Raw genomic sequence first — 17177 nt, 5'->3', positions numbered from 1 at the left:
TCGCTCAGAGCACACTGGAGAAGAAGCACAGTTTTGTTCCTGTTTATCTTCAGGCTTGATGTGGAGCAGAACTTCATTGTTTAGGGTTTGATGTGGACTGTAAGCGTTGTTGTGGCACTGGTTTTGGCAGGTGGTGTAATTGGGATTAGATTGAAAAGCCTTATGGGAGTTGGCAGGTGCACTCAAACAGTAGCTTGACGAAATGAAAGAGAAAGCCCAGGTCATGTACATTAACAATGACCTCCTGTTTAGTGGGCATGGAATTATTGTTGAAATGTGATTTTTGGCACAAGCAAGATAAGTCTTAAATACATTTGAAATAGACATGTAATAAATATTAAGATTTTTTTTTTTTTTAAACAAACACCAGTCTTTTTTGCTTTGTATTTGTGTGTGTTGAATTTTTTTTTTAATAAAGTTTTACAAATTTATTGTACATTTCATAAAAACATTTATGAATTAAACTGATTTGATAAAAAAATGTTTTTTTTTAATTATATAAACAGAATGCTTGTTACTTGCAAGAGTTTACGTTAATGTTTAAAAAAAACATTTGTGAAATAAAATGTCAAAACATGGGTGAAATAATGTTCCATCATCATTCAGTGTAACAGATATATTTATGTTAACATTTTATATTCTTTTTTAAAGTCATCAAATGATTCTTGTTCTTAATATGCCTGACAATTTATTTATTTTATTTTATTATTATATTTTTTTATGAACTATTGCTGCTCTAAATTACTTTTTATTTATTTCTAAATCATGGAAAAAAAGTCTTATTTTTTTACTAAAGAAATGCTACTTGTGTGTGATTACCTGATCATTTTTAACGCGAGTTATTGTGGCGCTAACAAACTACGGTCCTGAGGGGGGCGATAAAGTTTATTCATCTGTAGCATTAAACATAATGTACTTTTGTTACTGTAAATTACATTGCTACAAACATGTTGACAATTTAACTTTTTACAGCATGATTATTTTCTGTGCTCCATGACCATTTTCCAGTTTGACCTGCAAGAGAAAATCAGAAAGTAGGAGAAGACTGTTGATGCTAAAGCATTAGCATATTCGCAGCATGTATCATCAGTTTTGTTGTTTGTGATGAATCAGGTAAAAACTGGGACCTGAGCGCCGCTCTCAATGACTATGAGCAGCTCCGGCAGGTTCACACTGCCAACCTGCCCCACGTCTTCAATGAGGGCCGTTACTTCACACAGCCGGAGCGCAGCAGCACCCCGCAGCACATCGGCAAGCCTGAGCAATGCCCCCAGAAACAAGAGGACAACACTCAGGGTGAGCAATGCTCTCTGACTGCTCCTCCTGTTCAGATTTATTGTTGTGTTTTCTCAATATTTTCTTCTATAGTAGTTTAAAGTTGTCATGATATGAATTAACTTCATGCCTTGCATTTTCTTTTTTTTTTTCGATAATCCATTTCTCTCTGGTGTACGCTACGATATGGATAAAAAGATCTGTCGCTATACCATTTTATCACAATTCTAATATGCAGAGAATTAATAGAAGTTAGAGAATTGTTTACTGATTCCCCTGAGAATTCTAATCAGCCCAACAACAACATCAGCTCGACCAATGGTGTGAGTGAGGGGTGGAGCTATCTGTTTTTCTGACTAATGAATGCGGTTTAGTGGTGTTAGTGGGGCAGAAATTACACCCATCACTTTTCAATTGAAAATGAAGCAATTTTGGTTTAGTATTAAATAATACTAGCATTCAAGACAACAAAGAACATTAGTAATGCATTCAAATTATTTAATGTCATTTTTAAGATATTTAGGGGAAAATAATGTATGGCTGGATTTAATTTTGTTTGGATTTGGTTGGATCCTGAAAGGCACTACTGAAAAAATATTATTGGTTTATATTATTTTTCCATGCCCATGTGGACTTTGTTTTATTTATATATATATATATATATATATATATATATATATATATATATATGTATATATATATATATATGTATATATATATATCTTTAATTATTCATATTAATCTTTTTAATTAGGAAATTTATTTTGTAATATTTCACGTATTTTCATAAAAAAAAAAAAAAAACATTATTTGATTGTCTGTCTTATTGTGCGTTGGTGTTTAATATTAAAAGACCTGGAATGTTTTTTTTTAGGAAAGTAAAATCAATTTTAACAAATTACTAAAATGATTAAAACAGGTATTTATTTATTTATTGTTTGTTTGTTTGTTTGTTTGTTTGTTTGTTTGTTTGTTTGTGAAGCAGTGATTCATAAACATTAAAATACCTGGAACATTTATTTAGTAAATACAATTTGAATTTTTATTTAAAATAAATAAAACAATTATATATTATATATAAAAATAATATATAAAAAATAAATATTCATTAATTCATTCATTAATTCATTCATTGTGTGGTGATGATTAATTGACAAATAAAATATTTTATTAACATTTATAAGAACATTAATAAAATAATAAGAATAAATAATTTTTCATGATTATCATATTTTATTTTATTATTTTTCGAAAAAAAAAAAAATTATTAGCAAAATATGGATTGCTTGCTTGATTGATTGATTGTCTTATTGTGCAGTGATGATTCATAATCATTGACCAGAGGAACATTTATTAAGAAATTACATTTGTTTAAAATATTTATGATTAATTAGATTTTTCTTTCCACTCTCTCTCTCTTTCTTCCAGAGAAGCGTCTGTCCCGGGGCATTTCCCATGCCAGCTCTGCCATCATGTCTCTGGCGCGGCTGCAGGTGACAGGGGATTGTGCCAGGGAGCAGTTCCCCCTGGAGATGCCCATCTACACGTTCCAGCTACCTGACCTGAGCGTGTACAGCGAGGACTTCCGAAGCTTCATTGAGCGTGACCTCATTGAGCAATCCACCATGGTGGCCCTGGAGCAGGCCGGTGAGCCCCAAACGCTGCTCTCAGATCAGTGCAGAGTGAATCCCAGGCCTAGCCCTTCACTACAGTGATGATAAACATAGATTTATGATCAGCACTAATGTCAGCTTAGATTGCATAAGACCAACTCGACTGCTAGAGTCAACGCAATTCAACAGTGACAGAATGAATCTAATATCTCATCTTGGATCAACAGGAAAACCAAGCGATCAACACAGACTTGCACTTCCCACACAACAAAGCTCAATAACACTAAAATTGAAAGAAGATTTAAAGAATATGTCACCCAAAAATAAAATTCTGACATGCTTTACATATCAATTTATTTTTTATTTTTTGATTGTAATTACAATCAATATGAGGCAATGACTTGACTCACTTTATTTATTTATTTAAAACTTTTTTTATTCTACAATAACAACAACTATAATAATAATAATAATAATTGTTATTATTATTATTATTATTATTATTATTATTATAAAAGTATAATTATAATTTAAATACAATTTTAAAAAATATTTTTATTGTTCATTTATAATTATAGATTTTTATTATTTTTATTATTATTATTAAATTTCAATAGTATTTAAAAAAAATGTACCTTGAATTTGTATTTATTTTTATTTATGTTTCATAATATATATATATATATATATAAGGTTTAAAGGATACGTCATTCAGAAGATATGGATTCTGACGTCCTTTACATTATTTTATTTTTTTTGTGAAACAAAAGAAATTCTGAAGATTGTAATTACAATAAGAGTCAATGACTTGTCTATCATTTATTTATTCATTTGTTTGTTTTTTTAAGAAATGTAATTATATGTATTATTATTATTATTAATGTATCATTTAGAATAATAATAATATTCATTATTATTAATAGTAGTAGAATTATATGTAAATGTAGTATTTAAAAAATTGCCTTGAATTTTTATTGATTGATTGATTAAGATGTGTTATTAAATTGATTATTTTGCTGAAAGTGGAAAACCATAAAAACTCAAAGCTTATAAAAATTGGCACATATTTTAAACTAAACGCATTTCCAGCCTGTGCAAGCAAAATACTATGGTGAAATGCTGGCAGCTTGGACATGGCTTCAGGGCTTTGGAAATGCTTTTGGACTGTGGGAGGAAGACCCTATCCCAAAGGAGGGCAGAGAGGCCGAGGGTGGAGGCACTGACGTTCATCCGTGGTGAGCTTCACCAGCTCCAGAGAAAAGAGTGGGCGAATGGTCAATGCCCAGTTCAGACCGCCTCAGGGCCCAGAACAACAGAGGGCCGCTTCTTCTTCCACTGCATGCCAGAAAAAAAGCAATGCTTAGTGAGCTAAGCATTATAACTAAGCTAAACAAATTTGTATTTTGTATTCAGGGCCCAAAATGAACAGAAAACTCAAATTCAACCAACACTAGAACAATCACAAACTACCAAACAGTGCCTGTGATGATTCAATAAAGATAACTGGCTGTAAGACTAGAAACTTTTTAAGATTGACTTTAGATTTGAGAGCATGACGGGATGTTGGGTGATGTTTATTAGTCCGTGTTTGACTTAAAATATTGTGTTTAAACCGTTCTGTAGGTCGTTTAAACTGGTGGTCCACCATGTGCACCAGCTGTAAGAAACTACTTCCGTTAGCAACAACAGGAGACGGCAACTGTCTTCTGCATGCAGCTTCTTTAGGTGAGACGTTCATGCACACTTGTCTCATGTATTGCATGCAACACCAGGAAAGAAGAGAACCATTACTTCCTTTAAATAGAAGCACTACACTGTTGCATGTTTCTGAATGATATGGTGTCATGTGTCTGGCTATCCGTGTTTTCCAGGAATGTGGGGCTTCCATGATCGGGATCTGGTGCTGAGGAAGAGTCTGTATGCCATGATGAAGAGTGGAGCGGAGAGAGAAGCTCTAAAAAGGAGGTGGAGGTGGCAACAGACTCAACAAAACAAAGAGGTTGGCAACTAACACCTAAAATATATTTAAGTTCTTGCATGAATGCTTCGTCTATGCATACAGCCAAACACTTAGCCTTTCAATGTGTTCTCCATCTAATAGTAGGCATGAACACAGGTGTTCAACACATGTGCACTAAAAAGTTTAATCTTGGTCCTTTAATCTGGGTCTAGATTTCTCTTCACTCGTAATGAGTGATAAAAGTGAGCTCTTTTAAACTGTTGCGTGTATACATGGAAGCCTGTTTCCGCCAATGAATTTAAAAAAAAAATGTAATTGCAACTTTGTATCTCACAATTCTGACTTCCTTTTTCTCACAATTGTGATTTTTTTTTTTTTCTTCAGAAATGTGAGTTCATATCTCAAGGTTCTAACTTTATAACATGGAATTGCAAGTTACAAAGTTAGAATTGTGCAAAATAAAATCGCAGTTGTCTTTTTCCCTCGAAATTGCGAGTTTGTTACTCTTCTTACAATTATTTTCTGTTTTTTAAGTTATATTTATGGGATTTTATGCCTTGAATAGGATATATGGATAGGACAGTAGAGAGCAGACGGAAAAACATTGAGTGGCGATAGGGGAATGGGGTCAGCAAAAGACCTTGAGACGGAAATCGAACTTGGGTCGCTGCAAGCACAGTTCTGCAAAATATCGGCAAACTATCCACAAGGCTATCAGTCCAGACATATCATAATTCGTAGAAAGAAAGTCAGAATTCCAAGTTTATTTATTATCATGCAATACTAAGAAATATATGCAGTTGTGAGAAAAAAGTCAGAATTGCGAGGTAAATACATTTTTTTATTCAGTGGCTGAAACAAGCTTCCATATGTATCTCTAAATCCACTCTCGCAGGTACACACTAACGCGGGCATCTATTACTGTTGCATCTCCAGTAGTTTGTTGTTGTTTTGTCTCATTCGTTTGGCTTTTTACTGTGAAACAAGGGGCCAGTGTCGCCACTTTGTGGACAAACTATGGTATTGGCACCAAAAAATTCAAGTTGCATGTGCAAGAAAAATCTGGCTGCGCATGTACAGTATGCATAGCCTATAGCCCCCTTCCTCAAATCTTGCCCTGGAGGTCCAATGCACTGCAGAGTTTAGCTCCAACCCTGATCAAACTCACCTGTCTGTGATTTTCTAATGATCCCAAAGACATTAATTGCCATGGATTAGCATGCTCAGGTGTGTTTGATTAGGGTTAGAGCTAAACTCTGCAGGAAAGTGGATATCGAGGTCCAGATTTGAGGATCCCTGGCCTTTAGTATGCTAAAGATAAAACTTGTCACTCACACTCTACAGTATGTATAGCCTATCGTATAGTTAGAAATGTGTAAAAATCCACGTCACATGCAATCATGCAAAACTGTATTAAAGGAAATGAATTAGCGTTAATGTTCACCGTTATCATTTTCCTTCTGTTCTAAATCACTTCTGTTTCCTTTCACTCGTCACTCCGTGTCACAAGCTTGGATCACTCTTCGAGAGACCAATATACTTCGAGTGCAAACTAAACAAGTCAATGCACATAATAATTCCAGCTGTTGCTCGTCATGGCACGGCTTGTTTAGTGTACACTCGAAGTAGATTGGTCTCTCGAAGCGAGATCCCAGTTCGTCTGGTCAACGATGTGACGTCTCCATTCCCTCCTTCAGGGAACAATGGTTACATACTTAAACGAGACGTTTCTGTCATGATGATTGAACAGACGTAAGAATAGAAACATAATCAACTTCCTTGAACAAATTTTTCACCATTTTGTAGCTAGCCTATTAAGTTTTAGCATGTTAGCATCTGTTACAAAATTCCTCAAACATACAAAAAAATACTATTTTGATATATTGAATCTTCAAAACATAAAACCACTAAGTACCTTTAACATTTTTTTTCATAGATAAAGTGAAAAAGTGAAAGTCGAAAAGCCAACTTCCTCAATGTACTAAATAATAAATAGCAGCAATGCATATTTTGCTAATATTGTGTAGACGGTAGTCTTTTTACTCCTGAATTTGTTTCCTTAGCTGCCTACTTTTTACAATTAAGGAAACAAATCAAATACTAAAAAGGTTTGATCTATTTTATTTAGTGCAATTTTCAATTTTGTAACTAGCCTACTAAGTGCTACTATGTAAAGTCGGTCTGTCTGCCAAGTGTGTAGTTGTAAAGCGTCAACATTAGCCTGCAGTTCATAATGGTTCTCCCCATAAACACCTCTGCAGATAACCTTATGCATTTCCTGCACAGCTTTTAGCGTAAGAGCTTATTGCTGGATACCGGAGGACAGGAAATCAGCAGAGTGGTCGATAGCAAATCCTTCAATACTTTATTAGCTGCACTGTTTTTATTGTCATGAAGGCTTGAAACTCTTGAATCAGCTTCTGCTGAACGAGTATTAGTGATTAAAGCTGTAAGAAACGAGTGGGTGTGGATGGAGTGGAAATGTTTGTGTGAGAGGTGGAGGAGAGCGAGGGAGTGGGTGTGTTTCCTATAGAACTTGGGCATATTGATGCCATTGAGATAAAACAGATTATAAAACTGAACGAAAGTGCATGTGCAGAGGAAAAAAAGGTTTAATTTGTTAAATATGTTCAGAGGTTTTCGCTTACGTTTGCGCAACCTCCTCCTCCATTTACTAACGAAATGTTTTAACTTGCTATATGTGTGTCAATGCTTACAATTACAAAAATTACGTGAGCTGCCAAATAATGAGAAATTAAGCAATGAGACTATAGAATGTTGTCAAACTGACTTTTAGCTCAATCAGTATTGTCACCACTTACAGAAAGCATTATATAACTGTATTCTATTTAACAATTTAGCCATTTCGTTTTTTTTGTCTGGTGTTACCAATAGAACCTATGCAATACAGGAAATTATATTTTAAAATACCTGTAATTTTGTAAAGAATGTATAAAATGTTTCTAAATATTATGCATAATATAAATACAGAAAATGACTAAAAATTAAGATTATAAAAATAATGCAAATATTAATAATACAATTAAATTAATATAAATTGTCTATATTTTTCAAATAACCATTTTTCTTCTAGGACATAGCAGTAATCTATCTGTATAAATACAAATAATATATGCATAATATACCTAAAAAAATAGTAAAAGGAGTATTAATGAAAAATTTAATCATTTATAATTAAATGTACAATTATTTATTATAATTATAAATTAATTATAAATTTGTATTAAATTAATAAATTAATAAAAAATATTTTATTATTATTAAAATATGTAATGTTAAAATATTTTACATTTAAATTTGAAAATAAAATAGGAACTCTCCAGTGGAATATCAAGTGAAAATATTACAAGTATTTTGGTGTTAAATGTTGTAAATCGGCGATATATTCTCTCTGTAGTCGGGGCTGGTGTACACCGAGGAGGAATGGGAGAGAGAGTGGAACGAATTGCTGAAGCTGGCCTCCAGTGAGCCACGCACACACTTTAGCAAGAACGGCAACTCCAGCGGAGGGTAATGCTCACCCACACACCCTCACATATATAGACAAACGGCTACATCTTGTTATGTCACATTCTGTTGTCTTTCCATTCCCACCTACTGTATAGATGTTTAACTACAAAAACTTCCTCTTATGCAAATTGTGTAACTATTTACAACAATAGTACAATTTACCCACACGTTTACCCATCATAACATACTCATACATACGTTACTATGTATATGTAATTTTTTTAAGGCATTAACCATAAGTGATGTGTAATAATTTCCACTTCAAAGTTCAAAGTTTGGATAAAATGCAGTCTGTGGACTGTCCCAATCCGCCCAGCTATGGTTCCCACAGACCCTCTCACAATGCACTCAGACTTCCATTAGAGGCCACTAGAGATTAACTCCATCCAGTAACCTCACTTAGCTCATGACCTTTAGATGGACACTGTGCCATTAGACAAAACACAAAGAACCCATCAAGAACCTTCTTTTGCTATATAGAGGACTGTTATAATGCATGGAGAAGAATGCAGTGAAGTCGAGCTTATTTTGTGGTTGAAAAATCAGTTTGTGATCGTATAAATGTGAGACACTGCCACCTGGTGCCAGTGTTTGAAGTTTTACATAATTTTTAGCTTCATTCAGAAAAGCATACTTACATACTGCTACTCTTTCTGCAGTATGTATACTGCGCCCAGTTATGCATTTTCTAAATGTGTGGAACACTGTGTCCCACAATGCAATGTGCCTCCCATTTCCAGAGGGAGAAATGAACCAAAGGTAATATCAGCCTTAATTTTTTTTTCCATCTTTAAAAAGGCTTTAAAATCTTTTTTTTCTTCTTCTTCTTTTTTTTCTGGTTGTTTTTTTTATTTGGGGTGAATTTATTTTAACTGACCCCCATGTCTTTCCAAACCTGTGTGAAGTTAATAGGGTCCAGTGCAGTAATTATTTTTTACATTTTACATTATATTTCAATTATATTTCAGTTTTAATTTTAATTTAATGTTTACATTTTTATATTTTTATATATCATTTTACTATTTTTTGTTTTTGTTTCACTTACTATTTTTAGTAATTCAACTTATTCCAGTTAGTTGCTAAGGCAACATTTCTAATTTTCATTTATTTATTTTTTAATTTATTTTTTAATCCAGTATTTCCAGTATTATTATATTTTATTATTTGATTTCCATTAACATAAATATTTAGTTTTAGTCAATGATAACAGCAGTGGACCTCAACTTCAGCTAATGTTTGAAGCATTTATCATTGCTTATTACTGTAGCACTTACTGTTTTTATTTTACAAGTAGCATCCAGTATACACTGTGTAATGTAGCATACAGAAACAGTACGCTAATATTTCTTTATGAATACCCATAGTTCTGAAAGAATTGTAGTGGATTTAGAAAATGATTCAGATTTTTTTTTTTTTTGTCCTTTTAAATCCATAACCACTGAACTGGAAACACTCGCCTTAAACATGACGTGTGTATTTTTTCATTGTTAAAATATTTTTTCCTTTCTCAGTTTTACATGCAGAGACCACTATAGGCCGATTCCTCTCCAAAGTGTAACTCTGTGTCTCTTTCTTGTTTCCAAAACATTTCTTTGTTGTTTGAGTAATTTGGCCAGCCCAGCATAGCAACCCTGGTTCAACCAATAGCATGCATTTGGAGTTTTTGTTCGACCAATGGCAGACAGGAGGAGTATATGGGTAACCTGTTTGAAAACAGTCCATAGTTTTGCAGTTCCATTTGGTGACGCTAGTGCTGCAGAAGTTATTTCACCTTTAACTGAGCGTGTCAACCAGTACAGTTGATCTCAGGTCACAGATCAGCGTAGTGGAAATTCTGCGCTGGCAGACAGCAGTTTGGTTTGGTTTCTCCTCTCAGTAGTGTCAACTGAAGCGCTGCGGTTCAAAAAAGTTTCGACCAAATCTTGCTTCTGGAGGAAACTTACCCCTTACCCTTAATCTGCCTTCTGAAGTCACACTGACTGGAAGTGAAAGCATCAACCGCCAGGTCTCTGGTCATGCCCCGGAGTCTTCTGGATTGGAAAATATAGCTTCCTGTTTTTCTCAGTTCTGTCTACTCTCACAATAGTTAGCTAAATATGAACTGGTTCCTTTTTGTGACTTGTGTAAAAAAAAAAAACACCTCAAATGACAGTTTATTCAGGTAATAAATGTTATGTTACAATGTTTAGTAAGTCTGATACAGTATTTTGAAAGTCTAGAAGAGTTTTAAAAGACAGCATAATTTAAAGGATGTGTTAATAAATCACTCTGCGTGATGAGGAATAATCCAGTTAGTGATAGTACTGTGCATGAAGGATATTAGTTGGAGAGGTTTGCCTTTTAAAAAAGCTTTTTATGTGTTTAGCTTTATTGCCACAATGAAAAAAAGAAGGTTTTTATTATGCTGGACTCTCACAATATGGCAAACATGTCCGATGCTTTAATTTTAAAGAGATAGTTCACCCAAAAATGAAAATCCTGTCATTAATTGCTCATGCTCATGTTGTTCCAAACCCCTAAGACCATTGTTCATCTTCGGAACACAAATTAAGATATTTTTGATGAAATCCAAGAGCTTTCTGACCTGCCATAGACACCAATGCAACTGACATGTTCAAGGTCCAGAAAGGTAGCAAGGTCATCATTAAATAATCCATTTTGTATGCAAAGAAAACAAAGATAATGACTTTATTTAACAATTTCTTCTTTTCGTCGTGGTACTGTCATGAACGTGTGCTGAACACTGACACGAAAGAGAAGAAACTGTTGAATAAAGTTATTTTTGTTTTCTTTGCGCACAAAACATATTCTCATAGCTTCAAAAAATGACTGTTGAACCATTGATGTCACATGGACTATTTTAATGATGTCCCTACTACCTTTCTGGGCCTTGAATGTGTCAGTTGTGTTGCTGTCTGGTCACAAAGCTCTTGGATTTCACCAAAATTATCTTAATTTGTGTTCCAAAGATGAACGAAGGTATAATTGGTTTGGAACGACATGAAGGTGAGTTATGTCAGAATTTTCATTTTTTGGAGAACTATCACTTTAACTCCTGCATCAATACTGTATGTGATATATTTAAGTACAAGTTGTTATATTTTTATGTTACTGAATATGCGGTATGAGGTGTTTGTTGCTGTATGACAATAAATGTGACTGTTGCTTGTTTTCTGAAGGCAGCAAGATGTTTCGCCACCCACAGTATGAATGTGTGTGGTTTGGTGGTTAGTACTGATAAAGTGCTTGAAATGAGTAACTGATCATTTTTTTAAAGCATACAATTCCATTTCTTTTACTATGTTTTTTCAAAAACACATTTTTCACATCCTAAGCATACTTTGCATGGTATTTTTAAAAACTAGTAGGCATATGTAGTAAGCTAGAGAAGTGTGTCCATTTTGAATACAGGTGTAGTTCATTATAATAATGGATTTAGAAAATATGATTATCCAAAATTTCTCCTTCAAATTCATATGCAGTTTTATATAGCCAGCCATGTCATGTCTAAAGCTCACTTGAATTATTTGCAATCTTTAGACATAACATGGTAAATTGGAAGCTGCTCTATTTTGGTTTAATTTTCTTTCTCGCACCAATAAACAAAGAATCATATTGTTTGTCAACTATGTCACTGTATGTGTGTCTCCTAAAGGGTGGATAACTCAGAAGACCCGGTTTACGAGAGCTTGGAGGAGTTCCATGTGTTTGTACTGGCCCATGTCCTGAGAAGACCTATCGTGGTGATCGCTGACACCATGCTCAGAGACTCTGGAGGGGAAGGTAAGACTCCCAATCCAACAACTCAAACACATTTGCTTTACCAGCTACAAAATGTGCTGTTTTTAACTATACCACTAGAGGGCTTCATAATGTTTTGGCAAACAACTTTATTTTCTAGTTGAAAACCAATTAAAGCTGTTATCTAATACCTGATAACTCAAATTTGGGAGACTGTAATTACATGCTTGAATGCTTCTAAAGGATTAAAAATTTAAATTCTATCATTTACTCACCCTTCATGTCATTCCAAACCATGACTTTCTTACAAACTTTAGCATGCAAACTTCAAAACTGACACAAAGGAAGGCTTTATGTGAGAAACTGCCCTAGTTCCCCTTGTAGTGCTCATGAGAGAAGTAGTTTCATTAACAAACTATTCTTTTGAGTCAAACCTTTTCAATGAATCAATTCAAGATTCTAAATGATTCAATCACAAAGTCGGACTGACCTAAAGATGATCCACTGGAGGGGAAGATTAGCCATATTTAAAATAAATTAATAAATACAAATACTTTTTAGATTAATTATTCCTTTAAGATTCAGTTCCACCAATGTCAATGAAACATTTTAGTATGAATCTAGTCATTAACTTTTTTTAAATAGATTCATTTAAGTGTCATACAGACAAATTAACCATTTGTTGTTCTTATCTTGCAGCGTTTGCACCCATTCCCTTTGGAGGGCTGTACCTGCCATTGGAGGTGCCTCCGAACCGCTGTCACTGTTCCCCGTTGGTGCTGGCCTATGACCAGGCCCACTTCTCTGCCCTGGTGTCCATGGAGCAGAGAGACCAGCAGAGAGAGCAAGGTAGATGCACAGTAGACTGAATTAAACAATCACATAACATGATGATACAGCCGGGGTTAAGTAACTGTCTAACTGATAGAAAATCCAATGTAGACTCTTTAAGGTTTTGCTGTTAATTCCACTCAGATGCTTTAGGGCAGGAATGCTAAGTAGATGAAATAGTTTAACAGGCAATCATATTTTACCCAATAATTATTTAAAATCTGTTCAAGATATCGAAGTAACTACAAGCCACTTAGTAAACTCTGAGACAACAAAATGAAACATCTGGAGAAATGGCATAAAAACAGTATCAGTATTGATATTGGATATTTAAAGGGGCCTTATTATACTTTTTCACTTTTCAGCTTTAGTTAGTCTGCACACACTGGCCCATCTAACCAATCACAGCACATTTCGTATTTCAGAAGGCAGGCCTTCATTTGATACAGAAACTATTCAAGCCGTTCATGCCAGACTGGGGAGAGAGGTTGTAATAATGTAAAATATATGAAAAATAATGTGTTTTTCAAACAACCTAGTATGAGAGCCTATAGTACACCACCAAAACAAAATCAAGACTTTGTAAAAGAAAAACTCCACCGTCTTTCCATATTCCACTATGTTCTTCCCTCAACTTAGACGAGTTGATACGTACCTCTCCCGTCTCAGTGCATGCACTCAATCGATGTAGCGCACGGCGCCTCTATGCTAGCGTTTAGCTTAACACCATTCATTCCTTAGGATCCAAACAGGGATGAATTTAGAATTTAGAATATCATAGAATATGATATTATCATAGTAATATCATCACTCCTGAAAACTCCCCCCCCCCCCCCTCCCTCTAACTTCCGTCAATACAGTACAACCAACGTGAGGAGTTTTCAGGAGTGATGATATTACTGCGCCGAGGTCGACGTGCTGCGAAGTGCTCTTCAGCCAAACATTATAGTTATCATATTTTATCCGCTTAACAAATCGCCACGTTTTATTTTGTGTCAACATACTTACTCGTGTAACTACTCATGTACAACCATCTTTAAATAGGGAAAACATTTTTGCGCATTCTCTCTTGGCTTTAAGGCTCGTGGGAATGAGCTCCATGAGCACTATGCTAAACGCTAGCATAGTGGCGCCGCGCACTACATAGATTGAATTATCTTCCTTGCTTGGGTTGTACTCCAGTGTGGATTAATCTAATGTTTTGAGGAGTGTGTGTGGCAGTCAGTCACCGCCCCAGTGTTACTGTACTTCGCAATCACAGATTCTAGCCTACATGTTGGAATATGTGACCCAATTAAGAATTTTCACCAGATATTGTCAAAAAAAAAGAATTACAATAAATCACGCTACAAATGGTGATTTAATCTAAATTAGTTCATAAATTAGTTCGTATCAAACCATGCATAGTATTAATATTGTTTTGTTTTATTCTCAAATTATTCATGTTAACAACATCAGCATTGCGTGACTATGAGTAAAGTGTGTATTAGTGTGTAGATTAAAATTTCTGTACAGTCTAATCTCTAATTGTCATACCATTCAATTTATACTCCCTTCGAACTGGTTGTCTTTAAAATACACATCTTGTGTAATCCCAGGCTATCTGTAATCAGAAGCACATTTAAAACTGGAATATCATTTATTTCTTTTGCATGTGTTTCATAAACACATAATCCTTTCTGGATTACAATCTGCCATCACAATGATACATTGAATTATTCTAGCTGCTGTGAAAAAAGGCCATAGATGATCCACCATCTACAGGATCCTCGCATGTGATATAGCCAGCAAGCCGGGACAACTTCTTTATGTTTTAGACGTGACGTAATGACGCAGCTGCATGCTCGAATTTCCCACGAAAACCCGAACCACTCAAATTAGAAAATATTATTATAAGCTAACCATTGTGAGTTAATTCACTTGATGGGGAGATTTTTGTATTTATATTTATTTTAGTTTTTATTTATTTATTTTTTGTGTGTACAGGGGCTTAGCTATAGAGGAAACTGGTGGCTTATCAACCTTTTTTTAAATGTGTCATACTCAAAATCACTTAACATTCATTTTTATATTATATTATATTATATTATATTATATTATATTATATTATATTATATTGTATTATATTATATTATATTATATTATATTATATTATATTATATTATATTATATTATATTATATTATATTATATTAATTATATTATATTATAATGAAGTGACATTTTTTTTTTTACATAATCTAATTAGTTCCCAGGTAGTATTACTTCAGTATTCCATGCATATTGAAAATTTAAATACTGTGCACATTTTGTATACTGCATACTGTAAAACTATGGAAAGCAAATTCATATGCAAATCTGAATAAGTGTATAATGCCTTAAGGTTAATTTTGTTTGCTGGTTCATTCATTAAATTGAAATTATACTTTTTTTTTTTTTGCAAAGAATGGATTTTAATTCATATATATGCTAAATTAATAATGCAGACCTGGAAAGCCTGAGTGAGCCTCCATTCTAGACCCTTATGGTCTATCTTGCGATCTGTACAGTAGAGTGTAATGTGCACTATAATGTGCACCACCCCGTCAGAAGTCTTTCTGTTCACTGCAGTGGTGCCAGTTTGAGCGTAAGGTAAAACAACACACAACAGGCTGATGTTGTCTAGGGCTGAATGGGAATGCAGGCAGAGATCCACACATGCTTATCTCTCTCTCTTTCTCTTCAACCCCCGTTTCACTGACACACTGAAGCTGTCAGTACAGTACAAGCTGTTCTCTTCACACACACACACACACACACACACACACACACTGCAGTTGTCTCACAGTCAGGGCATTTGCCAGGCACAAACACACACCAACTGCCAAGGATGAGCAAAACCTTGCCTGTGGCATGAGACCTTTGGACACCATCAAAAATCAAATCAATATTGTAAGGGACATCGGGGCTAGTTGTCACATGGGCTATGTTTATGTTAACTGTTAAGTCCAAAATTGAATTACACAAATTAGTTCAAAAAACACTTTAAATTAGAATGAATGTCTCATTTTTCACGTTTTAGGTCTTAAAATTTGATACCAAAAAGAATTAAAATTGTACAGTTTTTATATTGTGTTTTATATTTGTTATACCATTCAGAATACAAGCAAAAGTCATATAATAGTCTGTTTTTTGGCAGGATCCATTATGACAACTTGTCACATATATTGTGAAAACATGCCTCTAATAAGTAAAAAAAAACAAAAAAAAAACACCTTGTAGTCAAACCAGAACCGAACCAACCCTGAGAAATGTTCATTAGAAAAAAGTTACAAATTTGGCATCTAGTCCCAGTCACGTGTTAGTTTGACAATAAAAAAAAAAAACTGTTTAAAGAGCATATTGGATGCACCATATTTTGTTCTTTAAAATTGAATATAAACAGCATTGTCTGTAGTTTATGTAAATATTATGTCTGGGTGACATAGAGGACCATTGGTTGAGTGTCTCACTAGATGGCGCGCTGTCCTTCTGTTAACTGCAGGAAACCTCCTAGCATACCCTCACATACTCATTGACCCCAAAAGCATGTGGTCGGTTTAAAGCAGCAGGTTGTTGACAGATTAAAGGCCTTCACTGTAGTCACATTTCTCCAGGATATGAATGACTAGCTACTCGGAAAATAAAAGAAAAACACCTTGCATACTCCTGACTGGAATACCTCCACCATTCTGTGAAGTGTGTAATTTATCCACACTAAACTGGGGGATTACTTTTTTAGAAATTTGTCATTATATTATATTATACTTTGTTTTATATGTTTATCTTTTAAACTAAACACAATTGACAAACCAAGTAGTTTCATAAGACCTGAGCTAGTTTTGACAGGTTAGAAACTTTCCTTAAGAATGACCTAATAGCAAATTTATTTCTAAAAGCGATTTGCTATTTTGTATGGTAAAATTATACAATCATCGCTTCACAAGTATAAAAAATCACACGCAAGGTCTCATCCATACAAACTGACAGCGTACTCTACACATACTATTTTTTTTTTGAACAGAAAGAAAAATCATTAAAGGAAAATGACTAGATTGATCACAATTAGTTTTTAAAACGATCAGCAACTTTAAAAGTCCAATGTATTTAATGACACAAAATCTAAAACTTTTAAAAAATACATCTAGTTGGGAATAACTGCTCATGCTATGCAGTGAGGTCAAGGGACATTTGCCTTGGTTTCCTGTG

At 34.2% G+C, this 17177-nt stretch overlaps 1 protein-coding gene across 2 annotated transcripts in view; it reads left to right on the top strand.

The window, feature by feature from the left end:
* The window catches only part of LOC132125068 (OTU domain-containing protein 7A-like), a 72248-nt gene that overhangs the window by 46571 nt on the left and 8500 nt on the right, over positions 1 to 17177 (top strand). For both annotated transcript variants that reach the window (XM_059536279.1, XM_059536280.1), the window contains exons 4-10: positions 1114 to 1296; positions 2704 to 2922; positions 4512 to 4613; positions 4760 to 4887; positions 8267 to 8379; positions 12035 to 12162; positions 12820 to 12969. In XM_059536279.1, the coding sequence (XP_059392262.1) occupies positions 1114 to 1296; positions 2704 to 2922; positions 4512 to 4613; positions 4760 to 4887; positions 8267 to 8379; positions 12035 to 12162; positions 12820 to 12969 (1023 nt within the window). The remainder of the gene's footprint in view (positions 1 to 1113; positions 1297 to 2703; positions 2923 to 4511; positions 4614 to 4759; positions 4888 to 8266; positions 8380 to 12034; positions 12163 to 12819; positions 12970 to 17177) is intronic.

Source organism: Carassius carassius, chromosome 43 (assembly GCF_963082965.1).
Source record: "Carassius carassius chromosome 43, fCarCar2.1, whole genome shotgun sequence".
Classification (NCBI taxonomy): Eukaryota; Metazoa; Chordata; class Actinopteri; order Cypriniformes; family Cyprinidae; genus Carassius; species Carassius carassius.
The sequence above is the reverse complement of the archived record's forward strand: the minus strand, read 5'-3'. Positions and strand labels throughout refer to the sequence as shown.